Raw genomic sequence first — 22,461 nt, 5'->3', positions numbered from 1 at the left:
TTCGCGACAGAAAATCATTTCCATAGATTATCCGTATCTCTATGCCTCAGCGTCTCCTCGTGCGCGTATCAATTCCCCTCCAACGATGATTCCCCCCTTTTGAAAAAGCACCTTTAAACTCAAAGCCACGTGACCTTGCAGACGACCTCTAATTCGGTGCTCGTATCGTCCGTTCCTAGTCGTGTTCCGTGATAACCCCTAACACACCGTTGACACGCTCGTGGACGTCGCCGTGCGAGGTGTTAAACCGAACTTATTTCTACCAAATCATCGAATTCCCGTCGACTTGCTACGTAAAAGGTAGTGAAGGACCTCATCGAATCATCCGAGATTATGATACGAACCACGAGCAGTCTACGTAATGAATTGGCACGCGTTATATTACGAAGTTCCGTGCGCACGAACGTCGTAAGATCCGTGGTCATACGATGTCTTCACAGAAAACATCTTCAAAGGTATTTCCTCTAACGTCACTGTCGTATTTCAATGTTCTTGTAAAATGTTCCGTCCTTGCGCGAGTCATAGTTCGGTCGCTGTTCGCCTTTAAGGTTATCTTTTCTGCAACCACGTCTGACGATCGTCTCATTCTACTTAGGCACACTATCTTGCGAACACCATTTCCCGCTTTTCCACTTGATACCTGATAATGACCCAGCCACTCCCTACATCGCATCTTGTGTCATCGCATTGCAAAGAATCGTGTTATTCTAATTAAATTTAACATTCAATCAAGTGATCAGTCAAGGCCACCTTTTACTCTATGTACGAGCAATGTTCACTCTGCTTGACCTGTGCTGTACTAATGAGTAAGAGTTCTTGAATGAGCTCCAATTTCCTATTGGTACTGCGTCACACGTATACGCGAGTACTAACCGAGACATTTCAAACACCGCAGCATATATCAAATAATTAACAGGCACACTCTCTCTTTTAAGTATTTAATTTTTACTGCAATTGTATTTTTTATTGAAACAGTTCTTTATTTGAATTCAGGATTCAAGTTCATAATAATGTACGCCTCACTGTGGCACCATGGAAGCAGCAGTTCAGGTTTTACGCCGATTACCCAGATCATGTCAAGGTACAGCTGCCTGCGCTGTCTCCTACCATGGAAACAGGCACCATTATCAGCTGGCAGAAGAAAGAAGGTAAGACAAGCGATCGATCGTGTTCGATCGATAATCTCTTACAATCGTTGTACTTGGTTTTAGGTGACAAACTGAACGAAGGTGACCTGCTAGCAGAAATTGAAACTGATAAGGCAACAATGGGTTTCGAGACTCCTGAGGAAGGGTACCTGGCAAAGATTCTTGTGGCTGCTGGAACAAAAAATGTTCCGATCGGCAAGCTTGTTTGTATAATTGTTTCGGATGAGGCCAGTGTAGCTGCTTTCAAAGACTTCAAAGACGACTCTCCAGCCACTCCACCGCCACAAGCCGCTGCTGCTGCACCAGCAGCTTCTCCTTCTGCGGCACCATCCGCTCCTCCTCCGTCCCCTGTAGCACCACCATCATCTGCAGCTGCCACACTGCCTGCATCCTCCGGAGAAAGAATATATGCTAGTCCATTGGCCAAGAAGCTCGCTGCTGAGAAAGGCCTGAGCTTACAGGTGATTTGCAAAGTTTCTTGATTGATTCATCGATGACGTCTAGCATACTTATTTGCAATAGTCTACATTAATCGCGTTTGATGCAGGGCCTGAAAGGATCTGGATTGTATGGTTCTATAACATCTAAAGACTTAGCAGGTGCTGCACCAGCAGGCGCTGTAGCAGGCGCTATCCAACCTGGAATGGCAATGGGTGCTCCAGGTGGAATGGATGTACCTGTGTCCAATATTCGAGCAGTAATCGCGAAACGTCTATTGGAAAGCAAACAAACCATCCCACATTATTATTTATCGATAGATGTGAAGATGGACGCGGCTCTAGCAATGCGAGCACAATTTAACAAAATGATGGAGAAAGAGAAGGTGAAGATCAGTGTAAACGACATCATTATCAAAGCGATCGCGATGGCCTGCAAAAAAGTGCCTGAAGGCAACAGTGCTTGGATGGGCAACGTCATTAGACAGTAAGTTTTTCTATATTGTCGTTAACATTATTAAAAGAAGCAAGGAATATTTATATGGCAAACAATTTTTATTTTACATACAAGTCTGCCGTCTAATTATCTCCGATATGTACATAGTGTTCACGTTAATATAACGTGCGTCTTCTTCTTCTTTTTTTAGATACAATAGCGTCGATGTAAGCGTGGCGGTTAGCACAGATAACGGTCTGATTACGCCAATAGTCTTCGGCGCAGATACGAAGGGTATAATTCAAATTAGCAATGACGTAAAAGCGTTAGCCGCAAAAGCAAGAGAAGGAAAGCTTCAGCCACAAGAATTCCAGGGTGGAACCATAACGATATCTAATCTGGGTATGTTCGGCGTGAAGAACTTCTCTGCCATTATAAACCCACCTCAGTCCATAATCGTTGCTGTCGGTACCACTGAAACAAGATTAGTACCTGCCAAGAATGATCAAGGGTAAGCATTCCTTGTGCAGTTGGTTTCTTTAAAAATTAGAAAGAATTTGTCTTCTCAATCATTTCTGTTGTAGATTTTCAAGTGCCCAGTACATGTCCGTCACTGCCAGCTGCGACCACCGTACCGTGGACGGTGCGGTCGGTGCTCAATGGTTAGCCGCGTTCAAGAGCTTCTTGGAGAACCCTACAAACATGCTATTGTAGTAAGTTCGACCGTTAAAGTGTTCAAGGACGTAGTTTGAGTAAGCGCAGAATACACGAAAAAGAAAAAAACACAAAACGTTCTTCTGTTCAGGTACGAAAGGTGACGATGAATGTCCTGTATATTTGTGTATAGTACGATATTGAATCGCCTTGCTTTACACATTTGCAAATTAACGATTTCTGATAGGATCCGAGCTTTATTGCGGGCACATTATCTTTCCTTTCTGGTCGACGCGTCTTCCGAGCTCTGGACCAACACGTTTTCACGAACATCATGACGAATTCGTTTCGTTTCTTTACACGATGTAGAAATTTTCATGTGGTTTTTCACAGAATGTAAAGTAAAGGGCTGGCGATCAGAAAGTCAGCGCAGACGAAGAAGCGGCATATCGATCGTTTTAAAATTTTTTGCGATTCCCCTGAAACACCTTGTATTTTGAAATCGTATTCGAGAAACCACAAAAATCTCTCCCTCCCCTGCGATAGTAGTGGCCACCTGTAAATATGTGTATTTATGAGATGTAATTATGGCCCTCCTATGTAAACGCAGAATGTAATTGTTAGTTAGGGTACACTGAAAAGAGAATAACGAAATGTGTCAAAATGTTTATAGTAAACAAATAAATACATATACTATAAATGCGTATATCATATTTAATAAATTATAACTTCAAATTTAATTGATCTGATTTCACTATAGTCACACTGTCCATCGAATTTCATCTTTTCTTTCCTTAGACCGACAAAATTTTTGTTACACATTGTATAATTAATTATACCCAGTAGTTATCAAAACGTAAAATTATTCAACTGTCTGATTAAGATAATTTCGATTCCTTGAGATTAAGATTACTTTTAAAAAAGATAAGACGATCGAAGCGCCATCTGACAAAACTGTTTATCTGTCAACAGCGTGTACACAAGCGTTGTAAATAAAATCGCGTATAGTTATTCAAAATGCCGATCTTAGACAAACGTAAAGGGGATGATATTTTAGCACTAGTTCCTGCTTCGAAGAGGACTAAAAACGAGGTGGTCTTCAGCAGCAGAGAAAAAGCGGTCGTACAAAATGTATGTGTGTCGTACTTAACCTTAATTCATAATGTTTCGTTCTACTTTTCTCCCAACAATGTTTTTCGCGTTTCACAGGGACCTCCTAGAACATCATCATTGTTCGCACCAATTATGCTTCTGGAAGGACACCAGGGTGATATTTTTTCTCTTGAATTTCATCCAGAAGGGCAATACCTCGCTTCCACCGGATTCGATCGACAAATTTGTATGTTATGAATTTTGAGTATGAATCGAGTCGCCTCGTGAATTGATAGTAAATGTTAATCAATAAATTTACAGTTATTTGGAATGTTTATGGAGAATGCGAAAACATCTCTGTGATGAGTGGCCACAGCGGGGCAATTATGGAATTACATTTTAGTCCCGACGGCAGTCACTTGTATACTGCTAGCACAGATATGACGCTAGGTTTATGGGACATAGTTGCTGGAACCAGGATTAAGAAGCTCAAAGGCCACACTTCTTTTGTTAATTCTGTCTCTGGCGCAAGGAGAGGCCTTACTCAACTTTGTTCTGGTAGCGACGATAGTACGATACGTGTTTGGGATCCCAGAAAAAGGGGACAATGTTATACCTTAAACAATACATATCAGGTATTATTATTGCCATCTCAGAACCAAGCTTGAGTACATTTTATTTAGAATAAAATAAAAGATCGTTAATTTGAGTTTCATTCGTTTCTTTTATTGTTTCAGGTCACAGCTGTTACATTTAACGACACTGCAGAGCAAGTAATAAGTGGTGGAATAGACAACGATATAAAAGTGTGGGATCTAAGAAAGAATGCTGTCCTTTATAAACTCAAGGGGCATTCTGACACCATTACCGGACTTAGTTTAAGTCCGGATGGATCATACATACTTTCTAATGCTATGGACAACACGTTAAGAATTTGGGATGTGAGACCATTCGCTCCTTACGAGCGGTGTGTTAAAATCCTTTCTGGTCATCAGCATAACTTTGAAAAGGTTTACTTCCTAACTTTTTTTGATATCACTATTTTAATAATTATTGCAAATAATTGCATTCGAATAATTATGCGATAGAATCTCCTGAGGTGTGCATGGTCACCAGATGGCAGCAAAGTATCAGCCGGATCATCAGATAGATTTCATTATATTTGGGATACTACAAGTCGTAGGATATTGTACAAATTGCCTGGCCATAATGGGTCTGTTAATGACATTGATTTTCATCCTAAGGAACCTATCGGTAATATATATATTAAATAATAAATACTTTTAAATCTCATGTGTGAACAGTGATCCTAATGTATGTCTTCTTTCAGTTTGTTCCGGATCTAGTGACAAACAAATATACCTAGGCGAAATTGAGGTTTCTTAATGAAACTTTCAGCCCCATTTTCGATGAATTTTATATTTAAGACCATGTACAAAAATAAAATAGTTTAAGGACTTGTATCATATGTCATGAAATCCTTATTTAGTAACGATTCTTTTTATTAATATTCGAGCAATAGTTGGAATAAATGCATCTGTCTAGATTTTATAATTTTATTTTGGATTTAGTACTTCAATTATGCTTTATCAGGTTCGTCCAACATGTAACAAACGTTTTGTGGCAAGAAAAATTTATTTAATCTTTTTGTTGGTACCAGCACCCGTTTATCGATCTCACAGAATCCCACTACGAGTTGACAGTAACACAACTTCACATCGCATAGTTCATTGTTTTTCATTCACACCCTTTATCTGTTTATCAGTTTACTCGTCTTCCAAATTTTTTAATTTGTTCCATCTAGGTTTAAGGTAGGTGAACATTTTCGAATATTTCTTTTACGTTCCCAAGTAAGTAGATAAATAAATAGAACGCTGTGAATTATATCGCGAAAACCTTGATACCACCTTGTGATGACATTACGTCAATCAAATGATTCAGAAATAGCTTAATATAAGAACAACTTCGAGAATCTATTGTCGAGACATTTTAATTTGAAAGTATTTCAAAAACTCGAACAGGCTACTACGTGTTAACCTCTAATTCTTTATAAATCGAAAGTTGCATCTTGTTGTGCAACTTAACCACAAATTCACAATCTGTTTGTTTTTTAATTGTGGCTTTAAGGTACCTGATAAAGTGTTTTTTTCAGGCGCATAATTTAAGTTATAAAAATGTCGACACCGTGGGCGAAAATCCAACCAGTAGAAGGACCAGTCAGCCTCCTGGAGATAACTTCGGAGCAGCTTGCAAGTAGTTTGCAAGAAAAGTAAGCAAATGATTAATTACTTATTTAGTCCGAATATTTTTCATGAATAATGAAAATACACATTATTGCATTTCCACTAACAGAGAAATAAAGAAGTGTGAGGTAGAATCAATGGACGATGTCAGCATACAAGATTGTTCATTATATGAAGCACATGATACAGATAGTGACGAAGTGATTGCACATATGTTGCAAGATCAGTTCAACAAAGAATATGACCTTATGATAAAACGCACAGAGGAAAAATTTAATCGAGATGCTAAAGGCAAGATAATATTTCTTTATCTAGTATCCTGAATATCCTAAAAAGTTTTTTTAAGCAGTAATAAATTTTTATATTCTTGCAGTCAATATTTCCTACACAAACTACAGAACATCTGTGTCCGATGACCAGGAAGACAAAAGTAATAAAGAAATAGAGGATGCAACAAGGGATTTTGATCGATTTGTGGTAATTGGTAGTATATCGAACTTATTTCTGCAGCGAATTACATTGTTAAATTACTTTTAATATTTTTCAGAGCATAGAAAAGGAGTATGCTTCAATTCCGCGTTGCGGATATAAAAAAATGGGCGAGGGTTCTCAAATTGTCACAAAGCATGACATGCTGATGTCCTCCAGGATAAACGCATGCAGAGTACTGCATTTCCCCCCTGGCATTCACACAGGTGATACAGGGGGATTTGATGTCAAATTAAACAACAAAGTGTTCAACAGTTTAAGAGCACATAGCCATGCTCAATGTTCCAGACAAAAAGCAAAAGCACGACCACATACAAAGTAGAACAAAGAACATTTTGTTCGTGTAAATATGTTTCTGGTGATATAATTTTATTCAATAATATATACACAGATTTGTCTGATATTGTTCCTGGATTGTAATTGAAATTGAGTAAGACTATTCAGTGTTTTCTTCGTCTTACGTGAAAAAAAGAATTATTTAGTTTCAACGAAAGAATTCAATCATTGTATTATTAAACTGTAATTGTTTTTGACATTAAACACTTTGTAAAGTGCAGTGAAGTTCACGGCATAATTGCATTGGAATAAAAAGCTGAACGAATAAACGTATATTCAAATTTTGTAAACTATTGGAACGGAATAAAACTGATTCGAGTGACTGAGTAATTAGTTTATCACAATTAATTTAACAGGAGAGGAAATTATCTGGGATTTATCAATTTATCAGGTGATTGTGGCGCCGCTTGTGACAAAATATAAAAGCTCCGCTCAGGGGTCCGTACAGCGCCATTCCACGTAGTGGCAAAACGCTCAAGCTCGAAGCCAAATGTTACCGACAGACGATAAATTTAAGAATAAAACTGGTGGCGCCACCTGCGGCAGGTATCAGAACTTCCATTAAAATTAGTATTTGTGTGCCAACGCCATCTAGCGATACCAAGGTTTATCATCAGTCGGTAACGTTTGACTAGCAGTTTGGGCGTTTTGCCGCTACGCGAAATGGCGCTGTACGGACTCTGAATAGAGCTTCCACATTTTGCCACTAGCGGAGCCACTGTCGCCACCTAAGCCTTGCCTATATACATATGAAAAATCTTCTTTTACAAAATAATCCGAGAACTTATTAAATTTCGTTATTGAGAATGTTCCATGGATTCACAATTAAAATTGGCCTTATCTGCCGATCATAGACTTCTGTAATACATTAAAATTTTCCTGTTAGATAATTCGCTATGCGTCAAACTGTTAACTTATTCATGATACGGACAACGCACTGTTGCGCCAAAGTACGCAAAGCGTTAGAAACTGTTTTCTGCAAAACTGTTACAGCTATAGACGTTTTAGACTCATTAGACTCTAGAGTGATTTCTCTCTGTAACCGAGTCGAATGATTTTCGGTGCTTTCAATGTAAAGAAGGTTCCCGTTATGAACATTTTTAGCGGAGATATTATGCTCGCGAGAGACCGCAAAGTCCCGCGAGGTCTCGCGAGGTCTCGGGGGATCTCACAATCTAGGAAGGAGGAAAGGAAGCAAATACAACGCGCCGCGAAATTAATAACCGAGGCCTAATTAATACCGAGAGAATGAAGAGCCGTGGAAGCAAGGATGAAAGATGGAAGAAACGGGGATCAGGATGGACGTTAATGTCGTCGTTAGTGCATAATTTGCAGATACTTGGCCAGATAATGACGCATAATAGGAACGCATCCGTAGCGGCGGAGATAAATTAAGGAAGATATGGGATCATTCGAAATGATGTTACGGGTCGATTTCAAGGTCGATCGGGAACGAAAAACGAATAATAAATAGTATACTATCTATCATGCGTTATCAACGGTTTGTTTGCATGTCAAACACAGGAAGTTTTTAGCAGCCCCGACAACTGTTAAAACAAAGCTTTAGAGAAACAAACATTCTGCATGGAGAAAAGTCAATCGAAAATAAAAATTTCAATGCACATAAAGATAGCACTGTTAAGATCGTTATCAAGGACCAGATATCGAGCGTCGCCGCGGCGGCATTAACGGACGGCAATGTAAAAATGAGCGAAATGTTGTTTTTACGATGTTCCGAGGAACTCAGACGGGTCAATATTTGCGAAGGTGTGGTGGAACGCTGCGTGGGCCGTTCGATGCGTTCTTTCTCCGGATCCCGCGGAATGCCTGCGGCCGATACCAATTTCCACAGCGTGGGAAACGGATCGAGGGGTGGAAAGCGCGGCGGACGATCAAAGGTTGCGGAGGATCGAAAGGCGGCCTCGAATTTCGATCGGGATGCACCTTGCACGGTTTTACGGGACTGCCTTGGGGGTCCTTTACCTCTTGGGCACCGGAGGCGTCCCTCGAGCGCGGAGCTACTCGTGGCAACCTTTTCTTTTGTTCGAGCCTCGGTCGATCCTCAATTTACATTCCGACGTAGTTGATCGCGCGCCGCTTCCTGTTACTCGAACGGTGCTCGTTCGCGCTCGTTCCCCCTTTCCTCTTTCCTCTTTCCTCTTCCCCTTTTTCCGCTTCCCACTCGCCGCGGTTTTCATAGTTGGCCGCAGCGGGCTTGTTCCATCTACGGGTGAAACGAACGGAGCAAGACCGGAAGCGACGCGGCTGTTTGGTATAGGCAGCGCGTCAAATGAGTTGGATAATGGGAGATCTCGCGCACCGATGAGCTGACGCGCCGTCACACAATCGTGCACCGCGTCGCACCGTCGCGACGAGACAAGGACGAGACGCGACGTCGCGGCACGATTCGACAACGACGGCCAAAGCTGAATAGAAATCTGTCTGCTGAATATCAATGAATCTCAAGGAGCAAGCGTACTCGGGGAACCGGTGCGACTCGAATTTTAGGCTCGTCGAGGAGCCACCTGGTTCCCCTTCACCTGTTGTCTCAGCGAGTCGCTTAGAACCCCAAAGCAATCTTCTTGCGGAAGGTTGATTATTCTCTTTGCCCGTGCAGATTCGCTGACTTAATGAATAGTTTATTTAAATGGGATTTAAATGGCATGAAATTGAGCCAAGGAATTTACACGGTAACTTACTCCTCGATTTAGTCACAGGAGAACAGTGCGATCCGCGATCCCAGCCGCGTTGTATTATTCATTCAGTCAGCTCTGCCAATCTCTTCAATAATCAGTGTTGCAGTGGGTCAGCAAATTATTAGAATTGCTTGAGTAAGCTGACAATCTTGAAACGAAGGCCCAGCTGTACTGAAATCTTGTCATTTTTGTTCAATGTAATGATTGTTCAAACTAATGATTTTTTTCTCTAGAATTACTATTATAGTCTGCAGGTTTGTTGTATGTAATTTTAAGGTACAGAGCTGATTTAAGACCCTGTCTCCAGTTTCTATTCGATATTTAATTTTAACTTTAAATATAATTTAATTCATGGTTGACACTAAACCTACCGAGCCTGGAAAGTAACTCATACGTATCGTCGTATAAAAATGACGAGATTGAATTACTAAACATATATAAAATTAATTGCAAAATAAAACTCTGGAAGCGGTCGATTTGACCAGCGGTGGTAGGTTTAGTGTTAATGTTTGCTCAAAATGTGATAGTAAATGAGCACACTAGGCATTTACTGACATTAACACTAATAATTTGGTCACCCACCTAGATACAACGGTGGTCTATATCCCGAGGGTACAATAAACGAAGTCCTTCGAAAAGGATGGCGTCTCTCAGGAAAGGACATCTGGCCGATAAATACAATACGGCCTTGTGCGAGTTTAGACTTGAGACTGCTGTATCGGCTACGATTCAGGTTTACGTAAAGACCGGATGTGCGCTTTACGAAGATACCACAGCCTGATAACCGCAAAGCCACAACTTGATTCACATGGAACCGTAGAAAAATCGTAGATCTTGCAAGTAACCAAGCAACAACCTCTTCGTGTCTTCTCGCTAGGGACGCGCCGGTAGACGACTAGATTTACTCACGGAGCCGAAGGGTTAAACACACTCGAGATTGCGGAAAAATGTAAATGGTCGCGGAAGGGAAACAATTCGGTGGAAGAATTCAAGGTTGCAACCGTGACCGAGACCGAGACCGAGACCGAGACCGAGACCGTGGCAAAGAGGGGACCGTCGGAGAAAGAGAACGAAAGAAAAAGCGAGACAGAGAGAGGGGGGGGGGCAAGGGAACGCGGTTATGTTCGCTTTTCCACCGTTCGAGCACGGGGCCCGAAAGGCGTCGGGGCCCGCTCAGTCTGCACCCAGCGATGTCGAAGCACGCGTGGATAACGCGCGATCCAGGATCGCTCTCGTTCGCGCGAATCTTCCCGAGCGGTTCGAGCGGGCCCATTACCCGTGGGAACAACACGATCGAGAGATCGTGTCGCACGGCCGACAAACCGGCCACGCTGCTCCGAAATCGTGGCACGATTTTCTTTCTGTGGATCGCGATCAACTGTTTGGTGAGTCTGAACAACCGTTTCGGGTTCAACGATCTTTCCGCTGACATTTCCACCAGGCGCGGGAAACCTTTCGAGAAGATTAAGAGTCGATCGTTCCGCGTACCTGTCGCACGTCGATCTCTCAAACTTCACATCCGGTCCGTGAACGTTATACAGCACCGCGCATGAACGTCACCGGACCAACGTCGACGCGTTTCCATTATTATATGCAGTCGAAACGTGAGTGCATTCTCTCGTTTTTCTTCCTTCTCGTGGGAACGGATACTTTGACGTTGGTCCGGTGCTGTTAAGCGACATGTTTGATCCGTCAATTGCGGAGCGTAACGTGCTGATCGAGTGACGCAGCGGACGCAGCAGCTGTAGCTTTCACGATTCGCGGGGTATATCAGAGAATACTAATGAAAAGTGTCGGGAAAGTAGCGCGCGATTATAGAGAAAAGGTGTAGAGACCGAGCGCGACGCATTCGTTCCAAAAGACACGTCTCAAAATTGTCCAGTCTACTGTGGAGTATCTTGACCGCCTTTGGTCGTCGTTCACGGTCAAAGGAATCATCCGTCCACCAGATGTCTTCCTCCGAAACGATGTCTTCTAATAGCGTCATGTCCTGACAATCGGCGCGCGAGTTGTCGCTATTACTCGAAGACATCGTCTTAGAGTGAATTTTCGCGTAAACGCTCGTCCGGCGAACAATACCATGTTCTCCCGAGGAAATTGCAATTTTCCTATGGATTTCCCGTCGGTTGTTCCTCGTCGAGGAGCCGCCGCGCCGGCTGGCAATCCGCTCGCGATGGTTCGCAAGAGCGAACTAGCGCGGCGACCGGCTAACGGTGCGTAGACCAGCGAAACCGGCACCAACACCGTTGCGGTCTTCGATTCGTTTGGCTTCGTTTACGCGTCTCCCGTTAGAAGGGGCGAAACTATCGGAAGCACGCGCCGTCGATGTGTTGCAGAGCGTGGTCGCGTCCTCCTCCTCGGCGGCCGGAAACGCCAAGCTCGGCGACCGATGCACCGCTGACGAGGACTGCATCGCCGGCAGCCACTGTCGCTCCGGTTCCTGCCGCTGCACGCGCTACTTCGCCCAGTACAACGAAACGCTCTGTCTCGGGGGTAAGAATCGTCACGTTCCGCTTGTTCGCAACGACGCTCCTCCGGATCACCGGATAAACGTTTTCTGTTTGACGGAACAGCGACCCTGTTGGGCGAGGAATGCTTCGTGGACGAGCAATGCTCCCTGAAGGTGGCCAACAGCGGCTGCGTCGACGGATTCTGCGGCTGCAAGCAGGGGTTCTTTCAGTTCCGCCGGCACATTTGCCTCGGCCGTAAGTGTCGGGTTGTTGCGCGCGTTGACAGCAACGTCTAACGAGCAGACATTTTTTCCTCTTGTTTTTCCATTCGGATAAAATTAACCCGTTGCACTCGAACCTATTTCAACTCCAAAAGGAAACAGTTTCTTCAGACCTAGAATATTCCCCTTCCATACTCGTGCAATACTGAATACTGTGTTTAGCAATTTATTAAATACAAACAAATTTAATAATGTAAAAATTATTTTGAGTAATGATACAGCAATTATTAGTGGCGTCTTACAGTCGCCATTCGAGTGCTAAGGGTTAACGCGCGACGGTCGCAATAATTCACGTTGAAATGAAATTGATTTCAAAGTGAAATTACATGTCCTAATAAAAACTGAAGGTAGGACCTTAAAGGTCAGCTTTGTAAAATTATATACAGGGTAGGGAGGAAATCGTAGTACAACCGCACAGGGGGTGATTGTCTTTACACGTAGAATCAGCCCATGTTGCACCACGATTTCCGTCCACATATGAAACTTGCAGGTCTGAAATCGGACGTTTCATATGCAACAGCCTAATAACAGACGAATGGATCCGCGAATCGATTGTGCGGGCTAAGAGCTAGCTCGCACGGGCCACTTTTTCGAGCCAGAAAACGGCCGGGCCTGTCGCGTGACTCGAAAATGGTTCGTGCGAATTAGGCGCGAGGACACCCACGTCGAGCAACAATTGTTCGAAACTTTTCAGCGGCGAAACTCGGCGAGATCTGCTACAATCACAGCCACTGTAGACTCTGGCAGGAGAACTCTCACTGCGACTTCCTGATACCCGATCTGTTCGGTCGGTGTCGATGCAGCGCGCCGATGCGACGCGAGAACGACGTCTGCAAACCGGACAACCTGATCAGACCGCCATTGCTGCACGGACAATCGGTCAGCGTCGCGACGGACGTGTTTCCGACGATCGACGAGGATCACACCACCGAGGACCATCGTCGGGACGAACCAGGTAAATCATGCTTTACCATGAGGGTGCTGCAACTTTCAAAATAAAATTTGGTTCGAGCGTTTTTAAATCAAAAATTCAACATACCATTCCATTCCGTTCTATTACGCTTTTGGCCATTTTTGAGGTACCTTATAGGTACGCAGACTATAGCTACACTTGTTCCAGTGCGAATTGATCATTTCTCTTGGTCGCAGGCGCGGATGTCCCGAATTTTTGGCCAAACAGGGACGAGTCGCAGGAGAATACGACCATGCCGGCCGACGGGGACGACGACGACACGATCGTCGTGGAAGCGGTCGAGGAGGAAGTCGAGGAATCATCCACGACGACCAAGTCGATCGCCGAGTGGGTTCTGGGTATGTTCTAACGTTGTACGCGCGAATTATTTAACACGTTCGTTGCAATCCTCGTTTATCAGATAAAGTGGTAAAAACGTGTACAAGCTCATTCAACTCTAGTCAGAAAGTAAGTAGAGTTGCGATTGTACGATCGCGTTGTTCCCACAGCTAATGGCCTGCTCGACTGTATTAACTTCTGCAGTACTGTACGCCACTATAATGGTTTCCGCGGAAAGCATCAGTGTGAACGGTACACCACTATGGTACTGTGGTTTCCGCGGAAAGTTTCAGTTTGAACGGTACGAACCACTATAGTGGTTTCCGTGGAAAGCATCAGTTTGAACGATACGAACCATTATAGTGGTTTCCGTGGAAAGCGTTAGTCTGAATGGTACAAACCATTATAGTGGTTTCCGTGGAAAGGGTTTGTCTTAACGGTACGAACCACTATAGTGGTTTCCGTGGAAAGCGTTAGTCTAAATAGTACGAGCCACTATAGTGATTTCCGTGGAAAGCGTCAGTCTGAACGGTACGGACCACTATAGTGGTTACCGTAGAAAGCATTAGTCTAAATAGTAGGAGCCACTACAGTGGTTTCCGTGGAAAGCGTCAGTCATAACGGTACGAACCACTATAGTGGCTTCCGCGGAAAACATCAGTTTAAACGGTACGCCACTATAGTGGTTTCCGTGGAAAGCGTCAGTCTGAACGGTACGGACCACTATAGTGGCTTTTGTGCCCTGCGCGGCCAAGCGCGCCGTACCTGGGAGACAGAGTCGCGGCCAAGCGCTTCGTCCCTGGGAGCAAGCGTCGCGGACGACCGCGCCGTAGAAGTTAAACTAATATTCCCGTGGGAACCGATGTTTCTTAGACAAAGGAGCGGAAAAGACGGACCGTCACGAGCCGAGCGCCGCGACGCCAGTTAGTCTTGGTTTGGATTGCGTCTCGGACGTCGAGTGTAGGCTCGCGGATCGGTACTCCAGGTGTATCGAGGGTGTCTGCGACTGCGGGTTCGACTTCTACGGGAACTCATCTTGCACCGCGAAGAAGAGGGGCTGCGCGCCGGGCACCTTCCAGTGCACCAGTTCCGGAGCTTGCATCAGCTGGTTTTTCGTCTGCGACGGACGACCGGATTGCTCCGACGGATCGGACGAACGATGTTCCGATCGAGAAACGGAATGTCCGTCGGTAGCGTTCCGCTGCGGGAAAAGCGGAACCTGCGTGTCGAGGGCCACCCTTTGCAACGGCGTCCGAGACTGTCCCCATGGCGAGGACGAGACCGGCTGCAACGACCGACGAAGCAAGTCATCTTCTTTTACGATTCACCGATGACCGGAAAACAGGGCTTGAAGACTGTTACGATTAGACTGCGGATTTTATGCGTTTATGAGAAAAATTATTTGATTCACGGACAACAGGGACTGTCAGTCTATTCGCGATAAGGTAGGGTGACCACGTTACCGACAAAAATAGGCGAAAAATGGTTTTACGTGCCTCAAGTTTTCGTCCTTATACGAGAATATTTTTCGCTGGTAAAGGGCTCATTCGAAAGAGGAATGTTCAATCTAGCGTGCGCATGAGTTGACGAGATCATGCAGATATTTGGTAATATAAGCGCGAGAAGTAGGCCAAAAATTGACGATGCGCGTGCCGTGGAATCCGAGCATTTTTATGAAAATATCTCCGGCTACAAATTGAGCTATATTTTCTCTTGATTCTCTGCGAAATAAAGCCAAAAACTCAAAGCACGTTTCTGGCTAGTCAGATTTCATAATATCGATAATACAGAGTAAAAAACGTTACAAATTTAGTCACAGACTTAACATCCGTCGGATCAAGACCAAAACGGATCTTAAGTCTGTGTCTGAAGGCTGTGAATGGAAATTATACAGCAGTTACCGATGACCCTGAAAAAGTCACGTGACTATCCCGGGCCCTTAAGGAAGGTGTCGACATTCATTTAATCTTTCGACTGTTCGAAATAGCAGGCACCCATTTTTTGGACAAACGCATTAAATCCGCAGTCAATTGATAACTGTTTTAATCAGAACCTCTGTTTCTGCTCGGAATCGTTTCGATCTCCGCTTTCAGCCCTTGTTTCCGATGTTCGCAGAATGTCCGGAAGGAGCGTTCCGATGCAACAACGGGCAATGCCTGCCGGCCTACGAGTTCTGCAACGCCGTGGTATCCTGCCGAGACGGCAGCGACGAGCCGAGAGGAGCGTGTCGGTCGCGGAATCGCGGAAGAGTCTCCACGAGATATTGTCCGTTCGTCTGCGATAACGGCAGGTGCAGATCGGACGCGATCGCTTGCAGCGGACGCGACGGATGCGGCGACGGCTCCGACGAGAAACGTTGCTCCGTTTGCAGTTAGTATATCGTGGAGTTCCCTATCGTTTGCAACATCCGTTCCACATAATCCTGTCGCGACGTCTCCGAACGGACGGAAACGCGTTCCTCCGCTCGCGATCGATCTAGCTCCTCGAGATCAACGGACACGATCCCGTTTCCCGTGGAACATCGTCGATCGATCAGCGTTATATTGATCGCCGGACAAGCGCTATCGGTCGATGCGTATCCTTGAACAGTAGAGTCAGTCTAGATAACAATTCTACTCCGGTATGTAGATATTCAGACCGACTAACGATTGACCGAACGTCTGACAAAATGTCGCTCTGAAATGCGCTCGTTCGTGTGAGTCCCAATTTTTATTAGGTGTACAGATTATTATTTGTTACTTTGATGTGTATCCAAATTTATTCCTCGGTCTCGGTGGAATGGTATAACTGTATGGAAAACGATGGGGATTATATTCAAGAATATGTTTGTATTGTTCCGTAAATGCCACGAATTAATTTGTCTACCTACCGCGAATCATTTTGGCCAAACTTCTGGTACTCAATTATTGGCCAAGCTTCTGGTACTCAATAATCTGGTACTCAATTAACATTCTTTCGTTGTTAAACGGAGCAATTGTTTTTACATCCTGTAAATTTGATAATTGTACGCCGTTTCACTGGAAGCTCACTCAATTTTATTGCAGTAGGTCCCAACGGATAGCATGATCGGAGAACGATATCATCCCGGTTGGCACTTGGTCCAACAATCCGGCTGTCAACAGAACAATTTTATTATTGTACACCTCGTGTTCGGGCTTTCCGTGTCAACGTTTATCCCCGACTTTTCCTTATCAGCTCTAAGCTCATTCCGGCCGATAGAAACGCGGAAGCGGTAAACGTTATCGGCTCGTTTTCTGGTTTTTCAGGGTGTCCCCGGTTCCCTTAGTCCATTTCGAGTAGAGCAGTGGTGGTGCCGACGGTGGAGGAGGCTGGAGAACGACGAATCGACGGGAATCGACTATTCGGCGCTGTATTGGTATTGGTTAGCGAAACCGGACGCTCTCACGATCGATCGGCGGAGGCGGCTTCGGTTTCACCGCGATCGTTTTCCCCGTCGATTTCGTCGCGGGGGACAGGCGCGACTCCTCGAGCGCGTTTCCAAGTCGTGGCTCGGGGCCCGAGCATAAGGTGAGAGCATTTTCGAATCCGCGAGAATCGCGGGGGGGGGGGGGGGGGCAGTAGGAGAACCGATCTCGGGCGGAAATCGCTTTTCCCAGCGATCTCGCGTCCGCTTTGTTTGTCGCGACCTTGACGCGTGTGCATCGATCCCCGTCGGTCGCTCGTCGTTCCTCGTTCCCGTTCGACTCGATTCGGCCGGCCCCCGCAGTTTCTGCGCGTCGTCGTGCTCGTCGCCGTCGTCAGTCGTGCTTGCGAGATTCGGTCGATTCGTTCGCGTCGACGCGACGACGCATCGCACAGTTTGTTCCCGATGGGAATCAGCGTCGCTTTCGTGTACACAGGTTGCGTATCGTGCGACACGCCTGTTAACATTTAGACAGCCGGTGCGGCACGGCTGAACAAAATCGCTGGTGGTACTACACGTTGTCGTCGCGTTCGAGCAGGCCCGGTTGCCACGGCCGTTCTTTCCTTCCGCGTTCGTCATCGTCGTCGGGTCACGGGGTTATCGGGTTAAAGGTGCGACTGGTCGCGCGTGTACCCGCTCGATATTCGATCAGCGAACAGCGAGGGTGAGCACGAGAGAAAGATAGAGAGAGAGAGAGAGAGAGAGAGAGAGGGAGAAAGCTAGGACGAGGGTGAGGTCGAAGTCGAGGCCGAGGCCGAGGGTTGAGAGACACACCGTGCGATTCAAACGACTCATTGGATGGCACCGGATGGCACCGGATGCTCCCGGTCGATTGCGAACGGAACCGCGTCCAGCTCGTACCCAACGTCGTCGAATCGTGAACGATGATCGCTGGCTGGTGTCGCGCAAACATCGGATCTTCAGTCGAACCGGAATGCCACGCCAGCAGAGGTGAAACCAAACACGAATCGGTCGAGCCCGTGACGACGACGACACCATGCGAAACGCGAAGCCTTGGTCCAGGCTCGTCGAGTACGCCTGCCGACGACCCGGACTGGTACTGCTGCTGCTGCTGTCCGTCTGCCTCCTGACGAGCTTCTACGTCGCATCCGAGGAGGAGGACTTCGTGTTCGAGTCCCGACACCCGAACCCGAACTTTTACAAGTGGTTCAATGCCGGGGAAGGTGAGTACCACCGTCCGAAAACGATTCTGTGAAAACTGTCGACGATCCCGGCTGAAACGGCCACGAGGAACCGAAATTCCCAGCTACCCATCTTTATTTATTCTGGCTCGCGGCTAGGAATAACCAGCGGATTCGAAAATTGGCACCTCGTACAGTTGGAGCAGCAGATATAGCTTTTCTACGCATAAATAATATTTTATTAATAATCCCATCTTTATTCGTACTTTCGCTTGGAAGAATTTCGTGGTCAGGTTCAGGAACAGTAAAAACAGTTTACCCCCTGCAATTATACTATACCATTCTTTTGAAGGTACAGGGGAATAGGAAAATCAAAGACTAAAAAGTAAGCAATAACAAGATCAGTCCAAAGTATTTTGAAATAGGTATACATGTATATGTTATATCACGATAAATTATATTCTATTACAGGAAGTTCACTTAGATAGTAGATAATATAGGAAACAAAGAATGGGAGTGAGAGTGACGAGCGTGTGAATGAAAGAATGAAAGGTTGAGTCTAGAATTGTACTGATTGAAACCAAGTCGAATTTCTTCGCCGCGAGGCTGAAATAAAATATATATTATTATACAACGTTCCTCTATAGATTTTTATACAGTATAATTGTCCCAGTGTCGTCCTGCTCCCGCGACGACCCAACAGCTGGTAACCTCGGTTGTCCGCGTACAGCGATTCGTGGCGAAGGTTCTTGGCAACCGTTTCAAGGACCGGAATCGATAACAGTTTTCGAGCCGTGACCGAACTGCTGGACCCGTGTTGCTTTTCAGAAACGATGGACGGCTATCTGGTGTGGAATCCTCGGTGCCAGATGCCGGCGAAGGAGCCGGTCGACCCAGCGATTCGGGCTTACGTCAAGAAAGAGAAGTTCCAGAGCTGCTCGGACCAGGAACTGTTCACGGGGCTCTCTCGCGACGAGAACGGCACCGTGATCCTCTCCGTGGACCCTGAAGCCGCGGCGCATCATCCTGGCATGCAGTGCTGCTGGTCGGCAGTGCTCCGTGGCAGCGTCGCCAACGGCAAAGCCGACGACAAGGTGAACGCGAACGCGACCAACAACGGCAACTCGTCGCACACGCGACCGCCACGAAGAGCGCCGCCCCATCATCCGTCGACCAGCAAGCCTAAGAGCCCCCGCAAGGAGAACGTCGACTCGTCGATAGTGTGAGTGTCCACCTTGACCCGGAACAGCGCAGGCAACGCCGAAGAGTCCGGCGCAGGTCTGCACTTTTCCTAGTCGAAAGTCAAAATTTCATCGAGACGTTTCTGGAAATTGGTGTTCGAAACGCTCGGGTTCGTCGAGGTGCAGTGGTCTGGGAAAACAATTTTGCATTAGTCTTCTGTGTAGGATTCTCGAGCAATGGGGTGATCGATTTCAAGCAACGCTTGCTGATTATTCAATATAAACGCTCGCACCGTGATACACTTCTTCTGATCGACTACGAACCGACTCTCGTCGAACTTCCGCGTCTTGTATACTCTTTCACCCCCTTGCTTTCGTCTCGCTCGCACTCTGTCTCTCGCGTCCATAACTTACATTCGTGAAAACATACAATTCCTTATCGCTCAGTTCTAAACAGTTTTCGTTCACACCTTCTCAGTCACTCGAGTTTTCCCAAACATACCGGCGCCGGTCTGTCGCAACATGATCCGGTCGCCCGCACGCACGCACGCACGCACGCGCAATGAACCATTCATCCCACATTTGTTAAATAGAAATTAATTGTATACACGATGAGCCAAAGCGGATTTCCAGACCACTGTGGACCGGATAGAAGGCGACTGTTCAAGCGGCCGTTTTTCAGGGTGCAACGGTGCGAGAACTTCGAGGGCAGGGCCGCGTTGCCCGACGGGATCGAGGCCGCGTTGGTTGCCTGCAGCGAGAAATCCTCCGGCAAGACGATCTACCGGAACGTGCACGCGGTGCTCGACCTGGACAAGGTCCGGGACCGGTTCCAGCGCAACGATACCGCCGCTGTCTCCTTATCGAGGAAGCTGAGCGTTCTGATGATCGGCATCGACAGCGTCAGCCGCCTGAACTTCCTGCGCAGCGCGCCCAACACCGAGAAGTACCTGCGCGAGTCCGGCTGGATCCGCTTCGACGGCTACAACAAGATGGCCGATAACACCTTCCCGAACCTGATGGCGATCCTGACCGGGCAAAGCATGTCGCAATCCTACTCGAACTGCAAGCCCACCGTTCCGTACGGCCTCGACCGGTGTCCCTTTCTGTGGCGGAATTTTCGCGAGGCTGGTTTCGCGACGGCCTACGGCGAGGACGAGACCTCTCTGAACACCTTCAACTACCTGAAGGTCGGCTTCATGGACCCGCCCACCGACTACTACCTTCGGCCCTACATACTCGCCTGCGAGAAGCTGCTCACAGTGAAGAAAAGGTATGGCCGCGGATTAGGGTGGTCCTTCGACAAATTTTCTGCCGAGATCTCTTTTCGTTAGGGGTGTGCGCGTTATTGCGTTATGATACAAGGTTCGTTTTGGAAATGAATTCCTCAAACTGATCTCTTCGTATTTTATTTTCGCACTGCTCATTCGTTTCGTTGCTTCGCGATCGCGAGAAACGAGAGTGCGAGCGGTACAAAAATAAAATCCTTTTAACACTAGGTTCACGGAGCAGTAAAAATGACTATTGTCCTTATAAAAATAACATGAACATATCTATCAAAATCTGTAGACATTTTTTTAATAATATATACCCAGAGAAATCAATTTGTTAAATAATTCCTCATGGCTCAATGTTTGAAATCTTGATATTCGTGAATTAGAAATATTAGAATCCGTCATTTTGACGGGTCCCGTAAATCTAGTGTTAAATTCAAAGATCAATTTCAGAAATTATGTTCCGAATCAAACACCGGAAACTTGGGAATCCCTCACACCCCCAGATTTACCGTTACCGCAATGCGATCCCTCTTAGAGATGAAAGACCAGAAAGAGATCGGAGATCGAGGAAGGACCACCCTACCGCGAATATCGAGAAGATCGAATAGCGATCGGAAATTTCCGTTTGCTCTCGATGCTCGCAGGTTCGGCCTAAAGTACTGCACCGGCCCCGAGACCAGCTTCGACAGGATCCTGAACTACGCGGTGGAGTTCTCGCGAACGTTCCTCGGGCTGCCATACTTCGGGTTCTTCTGGTCGACCAGCGTGAGCCACGACAACGCGAACGGGTTATCGTCGATGGACGACCAGTTGCTGGGCAAGTTCGAGCAGCTGGAACGGGACGGCGTGTTGAACGACACGATGGTGGTGTTCCTGAGCGACCACGGGATGCGGTGGGGCTCGATCAGGAACACGTTCGTCGGCTGGTACGAGGAGAGGTTGCCGTTCCTCTACATCTGGCTGCCGGAGTGGTTCCGGCAGGAGCGGCCGGACGCGTTCTCGTCGCTGCAAGCCAACCAGCATCGACTGATCTCACCCTTCGATCTCTATCAAACGCTCAGGGAGGTCCTGAGCTTAGGCGACGGACGCGCGAATCCTCCGCCGGGTTGCGCGGACTGTCGCAGCCTGTTCGGCCAAGTCCCCCGCGAGAGAGGCTGCTCGGACGTCGGCATATCCTCCCATTGGTGCGCCTGCAGCACCTTCGAGCCGGTCGACTCTCGGGGTTCGATCGTCGAGAGAGGCGCCGCCGCTTTCGTCGATCACGCGAACGACCGGATCGCCGTCTACAAGGACAAGAAGGGCAGGCAACTGTGCGCGAAGCTCCGGCTGAAGAAGATCATCCGTGTGAGCCGGGCGGCCGATTTCACCAACTCGAACGACCTCACCTTCTTCTACCTGCTGCAGGTCCTTCCCGGCGACGGGAAGTTCGAGGTGACCGTGCGCTATCACGCGAACGCCACCTACACCGTCACCGACCACGAGGTCAGCAGGGTCAACTCGTACGCTTCCTCCGCCAAGTGTTTGGACCGCGGATACAAACTCTACTGTCACTGTCTCAGATAGCCAGAGTTGGGCAAACGTTGTTTCGCGGAACGAATCAACCGATTTTTACGCGCGATCTTGTTCTTGTTCGCCGGTAACTATTCTCAATTCTCGATCTCAGCTACAGGTCTGTGCAGCGAGACCGGGCAGTGAGCATGTTGTTAATCACCCTCGTCTCGTCGGACAGACCGTAGATCAAAGACGAGCCGAACGCGCTCGAGAAACAGTTCGCTTCTTCGCGACCTTGGTAAAGCTTGGTTTACATTGGTAGCCGAATCGGAGAAATTGACATGACTTGTTTTCTGTGTGAAAAGTTATCTTTGCTGTAATGACGGCACTTGG

At 46.6% G+C, this 22,461-nt stretch overlaps 5 protein-coding genes across 7 annotated transcripts; all 5 read left to right on the top strand.

The window, feature by feature from the left end:
* The first annotated feature begins 168 nt into the window (after nt 1-168).
* Muc (dihydrolipoamide S-acetyltransferase muc) lies at nt 169-3,415 on the top strand. Of its 3 annotated transcripts, none has more exons than XR_013082659.1 (7): nt 169-455; nt 994-1,148; nt 1,212-1,609; nt 1,696-2,072; nt 2,233-2,532; nt 2,606-2,826; nt 2,923-3,415. XR_013082659.1 is itself a non-coding variant. In XM_076792031.1 (7 exons), coding segments are annotated over exons 1-7 (1,482 nt in total). In that variant the 5' UTR covers nt 169-333; the 3' UTR covers nt 2,828-3,415. The 3 variants fall into 3 exon arrangements, 2 of the variants coding, with proteins under 2 accessions (XP_076648146.1, XP_076648145.1); XM_076792031.1 differs by having other exon boundaries at nt 2,606-2,734; nt 2,827-3,415; XM_076792030.1 differs by having other exon boundaries at nt 2,606-3,415.
* A 184-nt stretch (nt 3,416-3,599) lies between these two features.
* LOC143356386 (U5 small nuclear ribonucleoprotein 40 kDa protein) lies at nt 3,600-5,235 on the top strand. Its single transcript, XM_076792037.1, has 6 exons — nt 3,600-3,806; nt 3,885-4,014; nt 4,089-4,402; nt 4,505-4,777; nt 4,856-5,021; nt 5,098-5,235. The coding sequence occupies exons 1-6, from the start codon at nt 3,693-3,695 to the stop codon at nt 5,151-5,153; spliced, it is 1,053 nt and encodes a 350-aa protein (XP_076648152.1). The 5' UTR covers nt 3,600-3,692; the 3' UTR covers nt 5,154-5,235.
* Nucleotides 5,236-5,448: 213 nt separating this feature from the next.
* Nucleotides 5,449-7,106, top strand: LOC143356674 (serine/threonine-protein kinase RIO3). Its single transcript, XM_076792561.1, has 5 exons — nt 5,449-5,578; nt 5,920-6,036; nt 6,120-6,301; nt 6,384-6,487; nt 6,558-7,106. The coding sequence occupies exons 2-5, from the start codon at nt 5,942-5,944 to the stop codon at nt 6,819-6,821; spliced, it is 645 nt and encodes a 214-aa protein (XP_076648676.1). The 5' UTR covers nt 5,449-5,578; nt 5,920-5,941; the 3' UTR covers nt 6,822-7,106.
* A 3,595-nt stretch (nt 7,107-10,701) lies between these two features.
* On the top strand, nt 10,702-17,490 carry Impe1 (Ecdysone-inducible gene E1). The gene is made up of 8 exons (XM_076792042.1): nt 10,702-10,916; nt 11,868-12,024; nt 12,105-12,236; nt 12,957-13,217; nt 13,412-13,573; nt 14,427-14,855; nt 15,669-15,923; nt 16,820-17,490. The coding sequence occupies exons 1-8, from the start codon at nt 10,722-10,724 to the stop codon at nt 16,837-16,839; spliced, it is 1,611 nt and encodes a 536-aa protein (XP_076648157.1). The 5' UTR covers nt 10,702-10,721; the 3' UTR covers nt 16,840-17,490.
* A 166-nt stretch (nt 17,491-17,656) lies between these two features.
* On the top strand, nt 17,657-22,140 carry LOC143356380 (uncharacterized). The gene is made up of 4 exons (XM_076792027.1): nt 17,657-18,161; nt 18,948-19,341; nt 19,983-20,573; nt 21,222-22,140. Exons 1-4 carry the CDS (start codon nt 17,975-17,977, stop codon nt 22,138-22,140), a joined length of 2,091 nt encoding a protein of 696 aa, XP_076648142.1. The 5' UTR covers nt 17,657-17,974.
* The last annotated feature ends 321 nt before the right edge of the window (nt 22,141-22,461 follow it).

Source organism: Halictus rubicundus, chromosome 8 (assembly GCF_050948215.1).
Source record: "Halictus rubicundus isolate RS-2024b chromosome 8, iyHalRubi1_principal, whole genome shotgun sequence".
Taxonomy (NCBI): Eukaryota; Metazoa; Arthropoda; class Insecta; order Hymenoptera; family Halictidae; genus Halictus; species Halictus rubicundus.
This window is presented reverse-complemented; position numbering and strand designations above follow the sequence as displayed.